Source organism: Tinamus guttatus, unplaced genomic scaffold, assembly GCF_059628265.1.
Source record: "Tinamus guttatus ecotype Peru unplaced genomic scaffold, ASM5962826v1 Tinamus_guttatus_pri_ptg001150l, whole genome shotgun sequence".
Lineage (NCBI taxonomy): Eukaryota > Metazoa > Chordata > Aves > Tinamiformes > Tinamidae > Tinamus > Tinamus guttatus.
In genome coordinates this window covers 2,639,092-2,661,826 of record NW_028289684.1, presented here as the reverse complement: position 1 = coordinate 2,661,826, position 22,735 = coordinate 2,639,092, and the positions used below count along the sequence as shown (strand labels likewise).

Genomic DNA, 22,735 nt, shown 5'->3' with positions numbered 1-22,735 from the left:
CACACTGCTCCGCGCGGCTGCAGGGTGTTTCACCACACGGCTGCGCGACACCGATGTGGAAGAACGAGCTGAGACCCGGCCGCCCGCGACAGAGGCGGCCTCCTCCTTCCCGCCATGCTCCGCGCGTGGCGCCACGCGCCACCAGCCACCGGCTCTGCGCATGCGCGGGGCGCGGCCGGACTACATTTCCCAGCGTCCCCCGGGGGGCCGTGGCGCTCTCCTTCCGGTGGGGGGCGCTGCCTCGCCGGAGGGAGAGGGGGCGCTTCCTGTTTGTCTCCGTCCGGCGGCAGGAGCGGCCATGGCGGCGGTGGCGGGGGGGCCTGGGCCCGGCGGCGGCGGCAGCAGCAGCGGCCGGCGCGGAGCCCGCGCGGCGCCCACCAACATCCTGGCGCAGCTGCGGCGCGGGCAGCTCAGCGGCCGTGGCCTCACGCGGGGGGCGCAGGTAGCGGGGGCGGGCCGCGGTTGGGGGCGGGGGAGGCCGCGGCGGGGCTCGCGTGGCCCGGCTGGGCCTGGAACGGCGCGGCCCGGCCCGGCCGGGCCCACTTTGGGCCCAGGCGGTGCGCGCGGGGCCTGCAGGCTCTCCCGAGCGGATTAACGTTCCCGTGCCCGCTTCCGGACGGCCCTCCCGGTTGGAAGCCCCCGGAGTGGGCGATTTGCCCCGTCCTTGGGGTGGTTGCTGGGTTCGTGGGTTCCCGCAGAGAAAGGAAGCGCCACCTGGAACCGGAGCCGAACCCAGTGTCGACATCGAAGCGCAATCGCTTGGCAAACGCCACCTCGCAGCCTTATGGCTCCGGAAACCTTTAGCTTGGGAATGCTGGATTTTCTGCTGGTGGTTTTCCATGGAGCTGTTCCAGCTCCATCGCAAATGGTTGTGTCTCCCAGTTGGTGATGTTGGGAAAGCGCTGAGAAGTCAATTCGACTTGTTCTTCTAGATTCTTGTGCACAGTGTGTGCTTGTGGCTGCTTTGGAGACGCTGCTCAGTGACGGGTGCTAATTATTTCCTATGAAGCATAAGTGGCACTTGTTTTACGAATTAAATATGAAATGGAGCAAAGACTTAAAAACTACAGAGGGGATAAAGGACTTGCATTTAGACAGTGATTTGTTGTGCGTAAGTAACTTTGAAGGGTGGGATGGAATAACAAACAGAATTTCTCTGAGATTTCTGCAGTGACTTTCATCAGCGCAGGCAACAGGGCATTTTCCTTGATTAACGAGGATTTGGAGCAATTGCAAAGAGAAGACTCATTCACCTAAATAAATGTGTATAATTCTCTAGGTAAAAGAGGTAAAAAGGTGGATACAAGAGCAGGAAATCATTTTCAGCTGCTTTTTGTTGTACTTCCCACTCAAATACCAGTTTAGTTTTTTCTTCTTAAAAAAGGCAAATCTCTTTAACCCTGGTATTGACCGTTTTAGGATAAGCCGTTTATGTAGAATAGTTCTTGGAGTGTATTTGTAGGCCTTGCAGACTTGGTGCTGCCGTGTTTCAGCAATTCCCGTGCCCACCTCCAGACACCCGCCCTGTAGGGATTTAGGGTAGAAGAGCCTGAAGAGCCAGAACCCATCAGCCCCAGCGTGGCCTATTAGGATGGGGCTTAAACTGTGGGATTTGCTTTGATGGGAGTTGCAGTGATACCGTGTTTTTACTTGGAGCTTTTATGGCTTGTTTGAAATGTCTGAAGAAGAAAATGACCTGACTTGTGTAGTAACCAAGGAGACTTGCTCGTTAAGTCCTTCTTGTAATATCTGTACTTAGGGGGTTGTTTGCTTGCTTAATATATTTTAATACCACTCTGCTGCAAGGAGAGATTTAAAGCTTGGACACCTGGGCTTCCTGCTGCTGGGTTACTGCATGGGACCGTGTCGTTAAATTGCTTGCACCAAGGAGCAAAAATAACTCGATTGGTTTTGAACTTGGTGGAAGGGGGAGGTCCCTGCAACTTGACAGCGGATTAAGGTATTTGGGAATTCTGCCCTTAGCTCCAATATGCCTTTGTGGATCTCTGCTTGGAGATGAGACGTACAAGACACTGAAGCAAAGAAGTGTACTCAAGCTGAACTGTTGTGTCCAGAACCTCATACAGTTTGCTAAAGTGAATAGTGTGTTTTAGAAGTTGTGATTTGGCTTATTCTGTAAATAGCTGCAGTGAAAAGTTTACCAAGGGCAGTGTTCATCGTTTTGAAATAGTTTGTGTACTTTTGCTGTGAAGTGTATTTTTTTTTGTTCTTGTTTTTACTTGTAGAAGATCAAAATATAAAAGACAATGGTGTAATTTTAAAGAAGTGCAAGGCACTTCCGCATACTCTTCATTTCATTTCTGCTTTTATCAGAATGGCAATGATTTTCCTGCAGTTGCCGCCTCAGTAGCCCTTTCTCGAGAGTCTTTACTCATTTTACTGCCAAAATACCTCAGAAAAGATCAACTTTCCAAGCTGCAGGGTTGGAGTCTGGCAGAACAAGTCAGGGAAATTTCTCCCAGCTGTTTCTTCCTGTCCTTTGTAAGGAAACTTTGGGTCAAGGGCTACGTGGACTGCATCTCTGGCATCGTACAAAGAGAAGAAGGCCTTTTTAAGGTTTTAACAAAGAAGTATCTTTCCAAATCTCTCTGAATTAGGGTATGTGCTGCGTAGTGTTATTGCACAGTATTGTTGCTGTGAAATATATATTGCTGCTATATCTGCTCCCTGGGAGGCAGGTAGGACCATTCTGTGGGCAGATGGGTGCTTGTTATTAAATGAAGCTCTAATCACTTTTTTTCTAGATGATCTCAAAATCTCTTTTTGTATAAGGAAATCAGGAGCTCATTTTTGAATTGGTGAGCATAACTTTTCACAAATCTGCACATGAAAGTTCACTCGTCTGATCTTAGCAGGACGTATAGAAATGTTTTTGACGGTAACAGACACCTGAATTTCTGTTTTGCAGACATCTAGATCTCAAAAATCTGGGTATTCGTCATGGGTCTTGCTGTATTCAGTAGCAGCCACAGCTGTTTTGCCAACTGTTTTGTTTACTTTATTGTTAAAAATTACAAGGTTGAAGGGTAGAATAGATGTTGATAGATATCTCCATTATCTATTGATATATATAATTTAGGCCTATTGTTATATGTAGAATATATACAAGTATAAAACATTAGTATCAGATTACTCAACCTTTTATTTTGTTTTGCCCTTATCTACCCTAGTATTGGGTATAGATCAGGTAAAAAAGTGTTTTTAGAGATTAGTAAACTAGAAGCAGAGCAACTTTCCAGAAATGACACACACGTTGTAATAACAAAAAATACTGCTTGCAAGCTAGCTGCTCTGTATTCCCTTTCCTGGCATAGTTTTGTTGTATTCACACAGACATTTTAAATGAGACCTGATAGGGTTGGCACTGCAGCTCCATGAAGGCAAAGAAACGTTTCAGTGCTGCTGATCAAGCTCAAAACAGGATTTCATCCTCTTAGCAAGTGGGCACACGTTTTATCTGATGCAAGCCAACTGTTAAAAATATACAGTGTGAAATCAAAAAAATATTTAGGTGAATCCTTGTAGATGGAGTTATAACAATGGATTAGCCAGTGATTTGTTGGCAAACTAGTGTTTTGATTCTGGTGGGGTCCCACAAGCATATTGTCAGCGCTGGTCTCACTTGCAAGATTGCCAAGGCTTAGCTGAAATCAGAATGGAGGGAAAAGAAAAAAAAGTCCACTTTTCCAGCTCTTTTTCCTGGTCTGTTTTTCCAAGGAATAAATACTTCCTTGAGCGCTGTAGTCCATGTCTGTCCTCTGTGAAAGGAAAGCATTTTCTGCATCAAACATCCAAATTTCCACATCTTACCATTCTAAAGTATCAGCAGTTTGTGATAGTTTCCCTTCTAGCTCTTCGGAAATATTTTATTTTCTAAGCAATATTGTTTTCTCCTTAACACACAAAAAAGATTCCCATTAATATAATCCACTTTAGTAGCTCTAATTGTATTGGTCTTAGCAGGCTTATGCCTCTTCAGTAGAGGAGGCAGCTAGGTAGTATCAGGAAGCCTGGACATGCTTTTTATGGAACTGGGAGCAGAGCTCTGTGTGGCCTTAGAAATGTTTAAAAATGCTAATGCTAGATCTCAGTAATTCTATTTTGCTTGACTAAAGGTGAGTTAACAAAAAAAAAAAAAAAAAAAAACTCTGTTCTCAGTTATCCCTACCGATTTTATCTTTCTTCAAAATGAATAGCAAAGGAAACATTTTAGGCAATTCTGAGAAGAGAGTAATCACTGATTAGTTAATTTTATATATTAATTTATTTTTCTCCGGGCATAAGACTGCAAAAACAAGTATCAGGAGCCTATCCTGTAAATTCTCTTGTGGCTTCCATTTTTTGGGGAATCATGGCACCACAAAGCAAAATGCCCAAGTGCCAAAGCATTTGGCTATGTGTAACCCTGAAAACTAGTGTGTCATGATAGGAGGTTTCAAAGTGAAGCCTGTAAAGGGAATTTGTAATTGGGGTTGTCTGACACAACCGGCTTGTTGGAGAGTTTCCAGTGGCGACAAGTGCCCTGTTGTCAGGATCACAGTGGACATCCGAGTTTTCAGAGGAGGCAGAAGGAGCTTGGAGCCCAGAGGTGCTTCCCTGGGTGAGTGCTGGCCAGCAGAGCTTTGCCGATGTAGATTAGATGTTGATCTTGTTTTAAAGGTGCTAAAAGGTTTGAAGGAAAGGATGGGGAAGGGCTTTGGTTTTTAGAGGCATGTAGAAAGACTTACGTGCTTGCATCTGCTCTTTGAGAGCCATCATCCTGTGCCTCTCTTTTTGTGTTCTTAAACTTTCAAAACATTTGAATATATACTGGAGAAGTGGTCATGAGAATACCAAGAATGGAAACTCAATTTTCTTAAAGGGCTCTTACTCTTAGCCTCATGCAACAAAAAAAAAAAAAAAAAAAAAAAAAAAAAATTGAAAAAAAATGCATATGATGTGGCTTATTTGTAAGGCCTATCAAAAAACGAATCCTTCAGCCATGAAAGCATGTTTGGGAACCTGGGTTCATATTTTTGCCTTTTGAAAGATCAACTTTTTGGAAAGCACTATGTTACAGCATTCTCCAGGGAGACTTTAAAGAGAAAACCACTGTGTCTGCTCTACGTTGGATGGGTTTGATGACATATTTGAGCTCTGTATTTTAATCCGCTCAGAAGTCTGTGCCCTTCCCACAAAACCATGCTGACACAGCTTCCATCGCACAGTTGGAGGAGGGGAGATAACTAATATCTGGTTAGGCTTGACTGGTGAAGAGCATTCAGTAAAATTGCCTTTTTGGACGCTGTATTAGGTAGTTTGCGAGCTCCATGCTGGAGCTGAGCTAGCGTGTGCTGCCTCGCTCCCAAGCTCAGCGTACTCGGGAGAGCCTTCAAATGCCATCCCTGACGTTTCTCAGTTTATGACTCAAAACTCGGAATTGTTAAGGCAAATTTGTGGGAAATGACTGTGCGACGTCTTACCCTTTGCACCAGTTCACCTAACGAAATGGTAGGGAAATTTTGATCCTTAGTTTTCCCAATATTAGGTACTCACTCCTTTCTCTTCTCTAATGTAAGGCATGGAAATTTGTAATCCCTACAGACATCAGTTGCATAAACTCTTTGTTTTACTTGATGTAATTTCCAGCTTAACTTCTACAACCTCTACTGTTTTTTAGTGTCTTAAATCCTTGTTCGTGTCTTAAATCCATGAGTTTTATCCTGAGCCATTCAGTCAGTAGGTAAGGAAATATTCTGAGAAATAGGGATTGGACTTCTCTTGGATGAGACAAAACTAAATAAATGTTACAGAAGGGAGCTGGCTTCCAGGGGCCCAGTGCTAATTTTGATGACTCTTCACTAATGTCTCCTTAAAAAGAGCAAGAAAGGAATATAATTTTACTTACAGATGAAAACTATTAACTAGCTGCTATTACAGAATCACAAGATGCAGGTTTAAACCCAAAATGGTTGCAGAGATAGGCAGCTCCATATAAGTTAATTGGATTTGAATCCCTCAACAGAATCCAAAATCTTTGTGTTGGCAGATAGCACCCCCACCACAATGGAAATGTTCAGAGCCAGGGTAGCCTCATAAGTACAGAGCAGAGAGGACAAACCAGAGCTAGTGATGAAACCAGAGGCGTGTGTTACATCGAGAGAGAGCTGTTCTGAAAGCAGTTGCAGGAAGATGAGAACAAGAAGCATTTGTCTGTGTCTCTCAGTATTTGGATTCTGAAAGTTCTGTGCCTATCAGGGCAAGTGACACTTCGGAGCTTGAGGAAGGAAGAGGAAGCCCTGTTGGTACTGAAAAGAGAACGGAGAGGGATCCTGCCCCAGCGCAAAAAGCACAGATGTCATTGGCAAGTGCAGCACTAAGCCTGAACAAGGGTTTAGCAGTGCTGAGGAGCATTTGGGTTTATTGGGGAGCACTCGGGTACTGGGGCCTGAGCCGTGCTGCCCGTGCAGCTCGGATTGCAGCCCGTGCACGTCATCTCTGCATGTGGTATCATTCCGATCAAGTGGAACCAGAGAGTTGGACGCTTTCCCTGGTGTTTTGCTGTACGTTCTTTGCACTTTACCCAGCTGGTAATCTTGGTTCTCCACTCCTCCCACAGCGGACACGGCGTAGGGGCAGAGTTCCTCTTGCCTTCTCTGTGCTGCCTGTTAGAGGAAGAAGTCGACGTTTCTGACTTAAAGGAACTGTGCCTTTACACTCAGTCCAAGCGATGAGAGGGCATTTTGACTTCCTGGTTTTGTTCTGGTGGTTCTTACAAGGATAGTCTCCTTAGAAAGAATCTGTGTCGTTCACCAGTAGTGCTGGTTGATTACTAAGGAAGTCAGAAAAAGAGTTTAAAACAAGGGAAATTATCCAAAGTTTGTTCATACTGCCTCCAGTCACCCCTTGCAGTAAGAAAAAATGATAATTAAGAGCCTTGAAATTTTTAGTTAAATGCAAATTTAGGTATTTTGATTTTGGTCAGGAGAGGAGCTCTATGTGTCTGGAAAGAAGAGAGAAGATGCAGAGGAGCTAATATTGCCAGCCTGAGTTTTCTCTGTGCAAGCATCAGGGCTCTGATTATCCTGTATGCGGTCTTGCAGTCAGGGAGAAAGAGTTAAATAGGCAGCAATTGAAGTATTTTTGCATATAATTGTGCGATCAGGAGTTGAATGTTGTGTAGTCGAGGAGGATGCCCTGGCTGAGACCCTAAGAAACGAGATTTCCTGCATGTTAACTGTTAACAATGAAGATTGTAGCAGACTGCGAAGGAAACAGTGCATGTTAACCAGAAAAGATTAGGGGGCCATCGTGATGGATGGTGATGAGAGCCACTGAGATACTTAGGTCTAGGGGTAAGAGAAAATCCACAAATTCCAACTTGAATTGCAGTGTCGTTGTGGATATTTTATTTATTTATTGAGGCCATATAAAAGCTTTGATAAAACTCATCAGAAGTCTTGCTGGCTGTAATTATTGTCACCTTGACTTTCCATGCAAGGATAAATCCCCATTTCAGCATCGATCTAGGCACCTTTGATGAAGATGGAGGGTGAGAGAGAGGAGGGTTAAATTTTGGTCACCTTTAAGTAGCTGATGAGCTTTATTGAAGCTTTATTTACAGCGGCTGCTGGAAGCAGCCTCCAGGCTTGTCAGGGATTCTTGGACTCTCTAAGCAGAATATTCATTAGTCCTTTGCCACTACTTGATTTTTTAAAAAAATATAAAGTATTGTGGTTAGTATTGAGAATGTTTTTACGTATGTGTGTGTATGTGTATATATTTTTTGGAGGAGGAGGAAAATGGGATAAATTTTGCAAAAACCTTTTTGCAGGTGCTAAATTTGGTGTGTGCAGGTGTGTGTGTGCAAGTATGATTGCAAGCAGCTTCCCAGATAACGGTGCCAGTACTTTTTTCCTACTTTTTAAAGTTATAGAATCACAGAATGCTTAAGGTTGGAAGGGACCTCTAGAGATCATCTAGTCCAACCCCCTGCACACGCAGGGTCACCTAGAGCACGTGGCACAGGACTGCGTCCAAGCAGGTTTTAAGATCTCCAGAGAAGGAGACTCCACAACCTCTCTGGGCAGCCTGTTCCAGTGCTCTGGCACCCTCACTGTTAAGAAGTTTTTCCTTAAGTTCCTGTGAAACTTTTGATGCTTCCATTTCCAGCCGTTTCCTCTAGCTCTGTCTGTGGCCACCAGTGAAAAGTAGCCAGCACCATCCTCCTCACTGCCTCCCCTGAGGTATTTATTATAGATGCTGATTAGATCCCCTCTCAACCTTCTCTTCTCCAGTCTTATCAGCCTCATCAGTGTGGATGGACTCTTATCAGTCTCCATCCATAACCCGCCAAGACTACAGGGAAATTTGCACTGTATTGATGACATTTTGTAAATCTTCGTGGTTTGGGCCATTGCTAAGGCAGTTTCTTTGCTGTCTTCACTGCGCTTTACTGTCTGAATGTAACAAAGTAAGGAAGTCTGTCTGCTATGTTTTCTCTACTTTAGGCTACTGTGATTTTTTGATAGTCAGTGTCAGTAAATCACAGTTTTACTGATGAAACCGCTTAGAGTCTAGTGTCCTATTAAATGTATATGGCCAGTATAAAAATCTGGAATGAGATGAAGTACTCTAAATGATACCTCTGCTTTAAGAGCTGTCCTGACTAAGGAGCTTTGTCCTGGATAAATTGCCACGTGGACAAAGGTACTGAATTTTATAATGGTGCTGTCTGAAATCAACTTCTGTTCTGTGGTATTCTAATACTGATATTCTGAGGAGGTGATGATTTGTGAGTTTGTATTCTTGAGTGTGAAACGTTGGACACATGTCTGTTGTATTCTTTGCTTGCAGATCACAGAGGCCTTGCTAAAGGAAAGAGATAAACAAGCAAAATGGAATGGGATTCCCTTGCTATTGCAGAAGCTGTATGAGCAGAGCCACCCAAACAGCGACTTCTCCCAGTGCCAAAGCATCCTTAAGGTACCGTGTACACTGTTCTTACAGGAAGCAAAAGGTTTTGCTGTTGCTTTCTGAGTAGGTCGATTTGATCATACTCTTGACTGAAACTTCTGAAATGTCATGACAATATCTGTGAATTGGATATAGGTAAAAACTAGGAATAGGATTGTAACTGATTAGTCACTAGGTCACCTGAATAGTTTGAGATGGTTGTATCTGTACTGAGGAAAAAATTTCTTTGAAACTTGTGTTTTTACTGCATGCAGGAAATTTCTCCACTTCTTTCAATGGAAGCCATGACATTTGTCACAGAAGATAGAAAAGCTGCTCAAGAATCTACTTTCCCAAACACTTACACGTTTGACTTATTTGGAGGAGTTGATGTAAGTGTGTTGTCTTCCTTCCATCCCCTCTCTCCCCTCTCCCTCTTACCTGCCTCTCAATACCTAAAAAGTTCCTGCATTGTAGTTATACCATGGAGCAATCTGTAAAGGTGCTTGAAACTCCTGAAGCTTTGAAAAACAAGTTACAAATTTGTTTTGCTGATTTGATGTCATCTATTACAAATGTGCATGCTTCTGCTATTCAAATATGCAAAGGTATATTTTTCAGGGTATTACATCATCAGAACCAAGTTTTTTCTTTTTTCCCTACAAGATACAAAAGATCTGGTTTTTTCCTATTGTCGTCTGCTTGTAAGTTATAAGCGGGACATCCAGGTTCTCAGTGAGAACAGCTTCATGTGATTTCCAGCTGTGTGGTTAAATACTACATGTACCACAAGAGCACTGGGAATTTCACTTCCATGTGAGGATTTGTGTTTTTTAAGCAAACTAAGGCAGCAAGGAATTCTCTTAGCAAGGTTGGGTTTATTGTTGAGAGGCTCTTCTACCTTATCCATGGAAATGCTTTTAAACAACTGCTAGATTTATGTGCTGATATTTAAGCAATTAGTTAAAGTTTGTTTTAATTTTGTGTTACACAAATACGAAAGTTTAACTCAGTTTTGTGCTGAGAGACTGTGCGATCTTGACTTTCATTAGAAATATGATTTGTGGTTTTTTAATAGACTAATTGGCTAAATCCTTTTATCTAACATAAGACAAAGGTAGGGAAGAGAGCGATGGCACCTAATATGTCTTTATTTCAGTAAAACTTATACCATGAGCCTGTTGTTTTGAAATGAACCCTGATTAGGTTCTGGTATCTTGTTAATCAAGGGTAAAATGTTCTGCTACCTAAGCATTTTAGAACATGCTTAAAATGATTTTTATATCTAAACTGAAATAGTGATGCTTCCAGTGGAAATTCTTTTCCCATAAAAATGCACTGAAAATTACTTTGTTTCATATTTAAATAAGTGGGTGGGATTTTGTTTTCATTTTTTTCTGGTTAGAGACTATGAAGGTGACATGAGAAACAGAGCAAGCTGTTTTCTCCCAAGCTTTTGAAATATCAGATATCCCTGTTCTTAATTACTTGGTGCTATAGCCAGAGATTTGGTTGATACAAGTGGGTTTGGTCTGATTAAAGGCAGTGGCAGAACCTAATTTTAGGACAGTATTAAAGTCACTGCTATGTGCTTTTGAAAATCCTACTCTAGGATTGAATGGCAAGTAGTCTAATCTAGTAGCTCTGTATATGCTACATTATAATATACAATAATATATTATTTAAAATATTTTTGTATTGAGACAGCCTTTACATCAGGGAAGAACAAAAGCAGGCTTCTGGATTCTGCATGTATATGGATACATGTAAAATATTGCCTAACAATGTAAATGTGTGATCTGGTGCATGAACCTCATTGACTTTGATCATGAATGCTGACCCATTCCAAGAAATAAGATTTGTTAACTCCATTTCTGCTCCTTCTAGATAAGTGGGACACCTTCTTTCCCATTCTTTTTCTACCTGTGGGCTTGCACACTTCTTGCCACATATTCCATGCATTTATAAGCATTTAAAATATAAGCATCGTCTCCAGTGTTGCATACATTTTCCTCTGCATCTGGGATCATCCATTAAAAGAAGTGTAAAGCCAAGTTGGGAAAGAATATGGAAAACTAAGTGTAAAATGTGATTATACTGTCAGTTGGCATAGTCTGAAAGTGGCTGACTACTCTATAGTGGTTTAACTATTTTCAATTTAATTTTAAACTAGGTTACTTTAAGAATCATTAGTTCCTTCAAGTGGCGAACTACCACTTTTAAATAGGTAGAAACAGAAGTACTACCCTGGACAAAGGTAGGGGTATAGGCTGGAACAAGTAAGATCAGTTCCAAATCTATTGAAACAGTAGCCTTGGGCTGGGGAGGCTTGCTGCTATATTTCTTAAAAAGAAATGAGCTAACACTTCATGTATCTTTAAATCTATATACCAGTGTGTATATATACAATGTGCATAAACACAAACACTGTTTTGCCCTCTTTTGGCAAGATGAAAATCTGGAGCAACTGAGACTGTTATATCTGTACCTGAAATACATTTTGAAGCCCATCCAGACTTAGGAAGAGTTTACCAACGTTTGGGCATCTTTGCAGATTATGGTGAAGCTTTGCAGACTTGGGAGATGTGATAATTGTCTTTGATGTTGTCCAGGCATTTATGAAATTATATTCTCTGCAGATTGAAGTTCATAAAAGCTTGTCGATGGAGACTTGTGTGCAAGTGTTGTGCTTTCTGCTGGGTAAATACAATTGTTGTTCATCAATGTAGGTTTTTACACCGCTGGGTGTTGATTGCAGAGCTTCCATCATTTATCTTGGTGACTTTTAGCAGAGATTGGACTAAGTTTATATTTTTCACTGTCAAGTCAAAAGTCGAAAGTTTATTAGTATTACACTGATTCTTCCCTTAATTCTTTTCTTGTTATTACAGCTTTTAGTGGAAATTCTCATGAGACCAACTCTTATTACGCAGAAAAAGAAACAGAAAAGTAAGTGACTAGATATCTTATCTTTTTCATTCTTGCCCTTTATTGTTCTTTATTCATATTGTTCTTATATGAATTATTCTATATTCCTGGGTTGTTTTTTCTTTCTATTCCATCAATTTCCTGTTCTTAAGCAAATCATTCTTCTCCTCATTTTCTGGAGTATTGATTCATGATGGAGTTTAGAATAGTCACCCATTACAAAGTGCGGCTCGGGAATCTTCGTGTTCTCAACACAATGTATTTTTTTTCTCAGTGCAGTAAATCTACAATAACCAGCAGCTTCTGTTGTTATTGAGGCTACAGCTCCTATTAACATTTGTTATCTGGAAGCTATGAGACACTGTTAATGTAATAGGAATTGTAAAGATTGTGAAATAAGAAGTATGCTGCCTTCCTGAGCTAGTCATGGTGATTAATAAGATCCAAAGTGCCATGAGGAAAGCTCATGGGGAGCGTTTGCTTCAGTGCAGCTTTCCTTCTGAAAAGCTTTGGCTTAGTGTTATCATTTCTCTTCAGTGTGATTCTGCTGGCTGCCTACAGCCCATATAAGCAGGGGAAATGTTATGGTATGCTGTATGCCCTTCAGGTGGGGTAAGGTAAAATAATTTAAACTAGGGCTACAGGCATCTGTTGTATTTTCTATAAGTACTGAAACTGCATTTTACATATTAATATGCTGGAGTAAATGAGGATGAAAGCCTTGCCATTAGTTCCCACTGTTTCCTGGCAAAAACTACATGGAATGAAGACTTTTTTTTTTTTTTTTTTTTTCCTCCACAATCACTAATTAGAGCTAATACCTTCCACAGCAGTTTCTCATTAAAAAGTTTTTTGAGATGATCTGCAGTTTCTTTTTTCCTAAAATACTGGGTTTGCCTTTATCTTTTTTATTTTGTGTATGACTAAGAAGTGCGTTAGACCACGAATACATCTCTGCCCACAGTTCTAGGCACGTGCGATAGAGGTACTTTTAGAAGAAAAGATATGAATAGGGCAGGTATAGAGGTGATTCTTCCTCTGTTTTTCAACTTCTAAGGTATCTGCAGATGTGATCTAGTCTAGCATTCAGCCTGAGGTTCTCACTGATTCTGTGGCTCTTTGTCACTAGTGTGGATGGCAATTTTCCTTGGCAGCTTATGATGATTGATGTCTGTGTTTTTTTTTCCTTTGCAGTAAGTGATGACCTCATCAAAGACTGTTTAAGCATACTGTACAACACATGCATATGTGTAAGTACAACTGCTGTGGAAAAGTATTCTGCTTGACCAGCCCATCTGCTGGCTGGTTTTATGTGTGCCAGTTGATAAGATAACATAGGTTCTTTTAAGCAAAATTTTAAACCTAATTCTGAAACTTTCCATTAATATTCTTTTGATTAAAATTCTTCTGGTTAAATACAGAACACTCTATATTTTGGGGTGTTACTCAATTTGTTTTCATAAGGTATATTTTCAGAGATAATTCTCCTTATTTGGCCCTTGGCATATCTGGGTTCCCACGGGAAAGCCATTTAAGGCTTTGTTTATTTTGTTTTATTAAACCTTAACTGAAGTGGAAATGCATGGCCACGGTCTGCCCCAAACTGCAGCTCTGCCTGGCTTGTTCAGTAAGGGTTCTGGCAAAGTGTTTTAAACTTCATCCTGCATATATTTAATGTGCCAAATATCAGTTCACTAAATAGTTGGTGGCTGGTAAGTGCTGAGGAAGGGTCTGGGGCTAAAGGCCTTCTGAGATAACTCACCTTTAAAATCATGAAGCTGGAAGCAGAAGCTTCAGATTATGCATACGAGAAACAACCTCGAGAAACAACCTCTAGACTGTTTACTTCATCGTGCAGTTTGTTATGTCATTACCCAGGGAGCATTGTTTAACAACAATAACCAAAAGTAATTACTGCCTTGGAGCTGGTTTCATGAATCAACCTTATCTTGTGTGTTTGAGTGTTAATAGATCATGTTCTCGGTAATAAGTAGCCATACATGGATGGGAAGGATAAGAGACTAAATATTTTTTACTGAAATGTTTAAACAAGTGGCAGTGCAAATTTTGACTAGTTACAATATGTTAATAAAATTTGCAATTTATGGACTAGCTGCTTTTGGACTTCAGTCACTTCAGAAATTGTTGTCTCTTTTGAATGAAATCTGTTCAGGATTGCAGAAATATTCCTTGTCCACATTAACTGTTTCTGTGCTTATGTCTGAAGAGCCAGAAAGGATCCAAGTTCAGCTACTCCTTTGTGAGCATGGCTGAAAAGTCAGTCACATAAGACAGCTTTCCAAGGACAGTTAATTCTAGAAAGGACTGCCCAAACTCTCAGCAGAGATCAGAGTGTGGAAGTGGCCCTGCTATCATGACTTTTAGAGTCATTAGTGACATAAATAAAGGCCAGCCCTTGGTTCTGATGGCTGCCCAGCTGAGAGCAGTGCTAACGGGTTTAGGAGGAATCTGGGGCCTGAATTTAACTTCCATAAAATGGAGCTGGTCATAATATGCATGCGAAACAAGAAACAAACTTCCCTGACATGTTTCCAGGCGTGCAGTGTTTACTTTTTTCATTTAGTAAACAGCTCAGCGCTGAGATAAAGCCTCTCCTACTGCTCCCTGGTGCTCCTGGAAGCCTTATGTTAGCTTCAAACAAGGACTGGAATTAGTTTTGGTCACTGTAAAAACAATGTTTCCTGGTCTCAGGAATAGTTGATTAAGTAACATCATCTGTAAAACTGTCCTGCACGACTCTCCTGTGTGTGCATGCCTGATTCCTGCTCCTTTCTAGACGGAAGGAGTCACAAGGCGATTGGCGGAAAGAAATGACTTTGTGTTGTTCCTGTTTACACTGATGACAAACAAAAAGACATTCCTGCAAACTGCAACGCTCATTGAAGATATCCTGGGAGTTAAAAAGGTTAGACACACGTTTCTTAAATTTACTTGTTTGGCTTCTTCAGACCAGTGGAAGAAATGCAGCTTTGCATATGAGGAGATTGTGAAAATAATGCTCTGAACTAGCGTTCTTGCTTCTTGCGGCTTGTTTGAAACTTGGCTGTTTAAATGGATCGTGTGTTCAAACATGTCTCAGACACTTCATGTTTTATGTTGCAAGCTGAGGGGAAATGGGGCATTTAGAGCAACAACAAAACAGGGCAACTACATTTTTGAACCTGCACTGAAGGGTTTGTCAGACTGTCGTTACAGTCTGTCGTTATAGCTTAGTGTCCTGAAGTGCAAATAAAACATTAGAGGTGTAACCATGGTAAAGCATGGATTGAATGTATCTCTGCGCATCCCATGAGAGGGCTAGGTACTGTAACTTATTTTTTAGAGTAAAATTGAGGTGTTGTGCTTGATGAGGTAAGAAGCTTAGTTTGCCTGAATGTCAGCCTTTTTGCTGAAAAGTGGTTTCAGTATATTTTTAATATTTTTGAGTGAAAACCATTGCATGAAAAGTCCAGGTGTCTTCTCTCATCTCTATAAGCTTTAAAGAGAATACAGACAGAAGTGGAAACAAAATAATGAAACTTCCTAATGCTTGAATGCAATTAGTCTATTAAATCTTTTAAAAGAAAAGTTCTCCCCAAACCTACTTAAATGCAGAGTCCTTATGAAATCTTTAAAAGATGGATTTCTGTACTTCTTAAGCTGATAAATGTAAATGTAAGTGGCAGCAGTTGTCAATTCAGTGAGGTTTTCAGACTTTTAATTTGTTGCCTATTTAGTTCTCTGGTGCTAACATGGCAATAGCACATGGATCTCACCAGGGCAGAGCTATAGCTGCACCCTCTGGCCTTCTGCACACGTGGATGTTTTCTCTTACTGACCATTGTGTGTGATTGTTGCCTTCCCCAGGAAATGATACAACTGGATGATATTCCCAATCTTTCGAGCCTTGTGTCAAGTTTTGATCAGCAGCAGCTTGCAAACTTCTGCAGGATCCTTGCAGTCACAATTTCCGAGCTCGACACAGGAAGTGATGACAAGCACACACTTCTTGCCAAAAATGCACAGCAGAAAAAAAACTTGGGTCCTTCTCGAGCTGAAGTTAATCAAGGTAATTCAAGCTACACGGACAAATGCAGAAGAATCAAAACAGTCTGTAAAACTTCATCCCCTTTTCCCAACCTCCCATCTGTGATGCGTGTTTCTAGAGGATACTGTAAGCATTTTGCCTTATAATGTATGTACCTTTATTCACTTGAACAGTTTCCTAGAAACTGCTTTCCTGTTGTTGAAACTTACTTGGTAGGCTTCAGCTTTGTAATCTGTCGGTACTGAGCTCAAACTGCAGTGCACATGGTTATTGTCCAGGCAGTTCCTTCTGTGATTTTTTTTCTGGAATTGTCATGAGCAGGATGTCTGTCTTTATCAACAAGGAAGAATGTTTAATGTTAGTCATATTGCCTACCCTTGCTGCATCAGCGTGTGGAAGTCAGTCGTTTTATACATGTTGTTGACTGGAGAGTTAGCCTTGGAATATGTTAAATATATCACACAGTTAATTCTGCACAGTGCAGATTTTCTAATTTTTCCAAGTTCTTCTCGGGTGGGGTAGTCTCAAATTCATACTATCAAAGATAGAATCTGATGGTTTCAGCTTCTACAAAGCACAAAAACTTCTGAGCTTTGAAGTCGAAGCTGAGTAGGAACTTTGTTACAACATCTAGACATTTACACAAGCTATGGTCAAACAAATTGAAATTTGAAGCTTTCTCATGCATCTTCTGACAGTCATACCTCCACATTCTGCATTAGCTGTGAGCCATAAATCTCTGTTTTTAACAAGTATCATCTGTAGATTTTTTCCTGTGAGAGATGGATAGCACAGTGCAGCAGGCAAATGCTGAGAAACTTTAAAACAAGGATATATTGTTTTCACAAAAGCATGCTTTTAAAGAGCAATGGAGTATGGAGGTGCAGGTACAAAGTTTAAATTAAATTAGCTGAAGTGAATAAGGTTGGATCCTGCAGGGCTGAATTTAGCCAGACAAACTTTCAATCATTTTTTTGTTTGCACAATCAGAGACTATATCTAAGGCTATGAAGCATACTGCATTTCAGAACCTTTAGCAGGTTGCATCTGATAATTGAGATGATAGCAGTGGCAGAATTGCAAGTCTTTTGCATATTGTTCCTGGCTAGATTCTTTGTCCTTTCACTGTATGTGCATGAAGACTTGCACATTAATCCATAATAAACAGCTCTAGTAATGAAGTCTGTCCTGCAGAAACTTTAGGACAAAATGCAGCTCTTAGTGCCTTAACTCCCCAGATTTTGCGGACTCGTGACCTCTGTCCTTGAACTGCTGCGTCTTAGTGCACAGTTCCACCACAATTAAAACCTTCCAACTTGGAACTGCTGTGGTCTGTCCCTCAGTTGTTTATCCTTGTGATGAACTAGTCAAGGAAACTAATGCTTCAAAGAAGGTAACAGCTTTTGGCCCTACTGCTGAAGTGACAGGGAGAGACTGAGCAGCCCCTTCCAAGGCTGGCTGCCACTTCCACCAGCCTAATTTTCAGACAAATCAGCTCCTTAATCCGACTCACTGTGGGCTGAAAAACAGCAGGCCAGCAAAGGGGAATTGACCATAAAAAGTGCTACAGTAGGATAGGATTTTTTTTGTTCCAGTGTCGATCCAACATTGACCAGTTTTGTGTTGACTAAATAAAGCCTGGAGCTTATACACTGTGTTTCAGTGCTTGCTGAGGCAAGTGGACTGACTTCTTCATACTCTGGATCTTTTAAACCAGAAGGAAATTGCTTTTATATACTGTTCTGTGCTACTGATAAGGAAGTTTTTGGGCCTTGTAGTATAGGAGATTTGATGACTGTTATGTTGGTGATCTTATGTCATAATAAATTTGTTCTTTTTCAGCTACACTTTTGAATATTCCAGGCTTCATTGAGCGATTATGCAAACTGGCAACACGAAAGGTGTCTGAAACAACAGGTACTTCCAGCTTCCTGCAGGAGTTAGAAGAGTGGTACACCTGGCTGGACAATGCCCTTGTACTTGATGCACTGATGAGAGTGGCAAACGAAGAGGCAGAGCAGAGCAGCACAGGTATCTGGCTTCCATTCTTCTAGCCACCACTAGCTGATCCTTATTTTACTACTTCAGTATGTTTTACTTTTCCTTCTTTCACCTGTTGATCCCTTCTCTTGCACAAAAGGCTGATATACCAACATTTAGGTGTGACTCCTGTTCTGTTTTTTTGTATAGCGCTAATTAATTTTCATCAGCTAAAGGTAACAAAAGGGACAAAAAATGTCCCAGGGCAACCATGGTCTTTTCATACCTAAATAGCACGGTAATGCTGTACATCCTCAGAAATAATCTTCCTGGGGCAGAGAAGAAAACAAACTTAGTATGTAGTCTGTGTAGTAAGTTATTTTACCATTTTTCTTTAAAACTTACAGTGTTGGAATTAGTTTCTTGTACTTTATGCCAAACAACTGGTCCCTCCTTTAAAAACGAAAGGCAAAGTCGGGCAAAATATATTGTTCCACAGAAGTGTGCAGAAGTGTTGATACAGACATAGGAAGACGCTTTGAACTGAACAGCTGGTTAGTTTCTTCACCCATGAGCACTACAAAGATGCGATGTTTGCCTTATTTCACCCAAAATATTCTGTAATGGAATGAGAATCACTCCAGCTTTTTGACATGTAAATCTTTGCTTCTGTGCTTTTTTAGAAAGCTTTCCTCATTATCCAGCTTCATCAATTGCATAGCAGTTAATTATTGAAAGGTATTAGAAACTGGAAAACACATTTACAAAAAAACACCTTTTGAAACAGAAATCACAAGAGCTGTCTGAGGTGAAACATGGTTGATCACCGCTCTTGACCTCAGCATCAGTTACCAGGCAAACATACACATCGTATGAGTGCGTACACTGTGTGTGTTTTCTGAACTGAAGCCTGCAAGTTTTGCCAAGTCCTGTTTGCTTTGTCAGTCATGTTTTCTGACATGTTTTCCACTTGCAGTTGTGGCATGTTATGTTCTATTTCTGCCCTTAGCAATATAATTCTGGAGTAGAGTTATGAAAATTATTTTACTCTGGCCTAAATACACTGGAGTTAAGCTGTGAAATAGAAGTGTGTTAATAGTAAATGCTTCTGATAACTCCACCCCTCTTTTTATTACCTTTTCTGCCGTGCCCTTTCTGGTACCATAGTCTCTTTATTCATTTGGATAATTCTACTTATTTCGTGCAGGAGATGATATTTAGAAATGAGAAAATGACATTTTCTTGTCATGGAGAAACGAGTTAAGGACACTTTATCTAACCTAAACTTGCATCTGTTTTTCCTCTTCTCTTGCATCTAATTTGAATTGTTTTTTGTTGTTGTTGTATGCCACTAATTTTTGTTGAGAAAAATGTTCAAGCAGGGACTTGGGGGTCTATATCTCCACTGTTAGAATGTAAAAGTAGCTGTAACAAATCCTTTCCTGTTGCAGCTGTCTCAGGCTCACATATTTGCAATCTCTTTCAGAGTCTTCAGATGAAAGTGGATTGGCCAACACCTCAACACGGACACAGCTCCCACAGTCCATGAAGATCATGCACGAGATTATGTATAAGCTGGAAGTGTTGTATGTTCTCTGTGTGTTACTCATGGGGAGGCAAAGAAATCAGGTGAGCCCTTGTAAATGGTCACACATGCAGAAGTTGATCTCTTTTTAAACCTGGATTTTCATTAGTTAGGTTGTAGATGCAGGAACATGAAGAGCAAAGCTCAAGGCATAAAGCTGGGCAAATCCCATCGTATGCAGCAAACAAACAAGCAGTGTTTTGTTCCTGAGAAGCAGAATGACCTATTGGGTCAGGCTTGTCACAAGCTGTGCTGGCAGCATGGGGGTGGCACTCGGTCCTTGCAGAGCTGCCTCTCTGGTGCAAGATGGATGCAGAATAATAAAGAGCAGGCCCTAATCTGATGTGTATGTTAAAGCAGCTGTAACCTGCCCTGATCTGCAGCAGCCAAGTGCCAGGAACATCTCAGCCAGGGAGCATCCTCTGCCTGCATGCACGGAAGGATGTGAATGTACCTGGGGGCTACTGGAGCTGCCTGCTGACCATCTGCCCTATCCACTGGTGACCCTGCTCAAACAGGGAAGGCCCAAGACATAATTGTAGCTACTGGAACACAGATCCATTAAGAGGACTGTTATTTTGCATTGTGTCGAGTCAGATAGTTCATCCCTGCCTAATTTCACCAAAAGAATGCAGTTTCATAGATGCCACAGGGGCCGCTTCCAACCTGCCCTCCTGCTGCTGCTGCCTCTTTAGGAAGCTGGCAATAGTAACCCTGCTATCTCTGTGGCTCAGTTCTAGTGTATCATCATCAAAAGTGACATAGTAGCAATTAAGCTGTAGAAATAGCTAGCTTTGAAACTAACTTCTTTTATTTGCTGGGAAGAAAACTCCTTGTTCTTCCTCTGCAATTCCTGTCCCTATCCAAACAGGGAAACTTCTTGTCACAGGGTAAAGCTGGCAGGCAGGAAGCTTTCTTTGTGGAGCTAATTTGGGACTAGAAGTGCATTTTGCAAGATTTAAAGTCCAGCCACCGTGTTTCAAGAGCCGAATCCTTTTGTAAAGAGCACTGCCTTTGTTTGAAACCCATGATATATCCAACATAATCTACATAGAGCTGTCAAGAAATTGTCTGATGGATGTGAATCATGCCCCTTCTTGAGAGGAAGTCAGATTAAGAATTCAGAACTGAGCTGTTCTGTTATTCAGAAATAAATAGTTTTACGTGGAAAACTCCAGTAAGCAGAAAAGAGCAGTCGTGTCTACATTAGCTCTCTAACCGGCAAGCTTTTCAGCTACATGATGGTATCTCTAGTCCATAAGGAGCTGAAAGTGCTCGCTTTGACATCAGCCTTTGAGGCTGGGCAGCCAAAGGCCTTACAAATTTGATGTTGGAATAATTTTGAATAAAATTTCTAAAAGATGTCCCAGTCCACTCTCTCATGGTGAACAACATAATGGTCTGGCACTTGTTTAAGCCGTGGTGCTACTTCTTAGCAAAAACTCTTGCTGAATATTTGCTCTGAATCCTTTGTTTAAGCTTGGCTGCTGGCCAGCTCGTGCAGATTGCAAACGGTGTCAGCAGTGACTCAGTTCTACCTGCTGCCACGTTGCGGGTGAGCTCACGCCTGTCACAAGTGATGTTTCACCATGATCTTTGCCTTTGCTTCTCTCTCATTATGGTCCCACCCTGAACTGCTCCTCTTGTAGATATATTTCCAGGCTGACTTATATTTTCCTGTTGTGCTGAAAGACGGTTTTAGTTGCTCCTGCTGTAGGGAGCCAAGCTGCACGCAGCAGAAGGGGGTGGAATAGCTTTTGCAGTGAGAAGGCAGTAGAGCAACTGCTGTGAAGCTGGGCAGCAACAGGGAAAAGTCAAAGGTGTCTGGAGGACTGTTGGAATGAGTTGGGAGGCTGGAAGGCAGCGTGGTCCAAAACCTTGACTCGATCATTGCTTGGTCAGGTGTGAGCTTTGCTTTCAACAAACCAAAGCTAGGCTGAATGCATTTCAACTTAGAGACACATCATTTGGGCCAGGTTGTGTTCTGTCTGTACAACAGATCCCCAAGTTAATGTAACGAGCATGGAGAGCTGCACTCACAGGCAAACGTCATCCCCACAGCCCCAAGAGTGATTTCTGTTGGAGACTTGTGCCTGGGTCAGAGGATCCGAGAGCCTTTTCACATAGGGGAACCCAGGAGTCTCCCAGTTCTGCAGCCTGCCAGGGCGGCGTGAGGAAGGTGGGAGGGAGTTACGTGTGGGTGGAAAGTCAGTGGCTGGAGCTGAGAGGAATTCAAAACCCTCCCAGCTATGCTGCTAAAAGGGGAAAAAAGAAAACCTGGAAAGCAGGATGGCTTAAACACTTTCGCTTAGCTCAAGGGTTTGAGATAATAAAGCAAAATGCAGTGCTCAAAACCCCATCAGTGAGGGGTGATCTAGGTTAGTGTTTAGGTGACCTCTTTAGGTGCATTATTGCTCTAGCTGCTTTCTGCACTTCTTTATTTCTATGCCTGTTTTTTTTTAAAAAAAAAAAAAAAAAAGATATTGAATATAACCGAGAGATGACGCGCTGAACAAACTGCTCCTGTGGCTTGTTTACTGTCAGTGCAGGGACAAGGCCTGTTGTTGTGCTTTGCCAGTCATGCATGATTTTCAGTTCTGATCCACCTCAAGGGCTGCAGCTTGTCCCAAGGCCCCCACTGGTGAGGGTCTCCACGTGCATCTCTCCTGCTCCCCACCTTTCAGATTGCCTGCACCAACAGGAGTCATGGACTGACGGTGTTTAGTGGCACTTCCCACCACGAGCACTGCACTTGTTACACGGGTAACTCTGACGTCTGTTTCAAACGTGTCAGTGTTCTGCATCATTGCCTTGGTGGGCACACTGCTACACCAGAGCATTTTAGCCTTGTCTTTTCTTAGCCTATTCCAGAGAAGTTTAATTTTCTGTTCATCTGCCAAAGCAGCGACTGGACCCTAGTTTTACTGTTAGTGCTGCGCTCCTGCCCTCGGTCACTTGAACAAAAATGCTGCTGGTATTTTATATCGTCATTAAAGGACTACCTCAACAGTAGCTGGGGAGGCAGTGTGTGCTCTGGAGATGTGTGGCAGCAGTGTTCAGAGTTCAGCTTTTGTGATGCACAGAAATGAAGTATGGATGTATTTTCAAACACATTTTTCCAGTGTCTCAAACCACTTCCCGAGGCACAGCGGTTTACTTAAGTGTTGGCTAACAGCTTTCTACAAAAAAAAAAGAGTCTGTTTTCTCTCCATGGCCGCCAAATGGAAACTATTCTAATG

General features: G+C 41.8%; 1 protein-coding gene across 1 annotated transcript in view; it reads left to right on the top strand.

The window, feature by feature from the left end:
• The first annotated feature begins 283 nt into the window (after window positions 1-283).
• Window positions 284-22,735, top strand: part of TRPC4AP (transient receptor potential cation channel subfamily C member 4 associated protein) — a 31,517-nt gene continuing 9,065 nt past the window's right edge. The window contains exons 1-9 of the mRNA XM_088538736.1: window positions 284-442; window positions 8,857-8,985; window positions 9,231-9,347; window positions 11,847-11,904; window positions 13,078-13,133; window positions 14,681-14,809; window positions 15,751-15,952; window positions 17,774-17,962; window positions 19,398-19,540. Coding sequence (XP_088394862.1) covers window positions 299-442; window positions 8,857-8,985; window positions 9,231-9,347; window positions 11,847-11,904; window positions 13,078-13,133; window positions 14,681-14,809; window positions 15,751-15,952; window positions 17,774-17,962; window positions 19,398-19,540 — 1,167 coding nt within the window. The 5' untranslated portion in view covers window positions 284-298. The remainder of the gene's footprint in view (window positions 443-8,856; window positions 8,986-9,230; window positions 9,348-11,846; window positions 11,905-13,077; window positions 13,134-14,680; window positions 14,810-15,750; window positions 15,953-17,773; window positions 17,963-19,397; window positions 19,541-22,735) is intronic.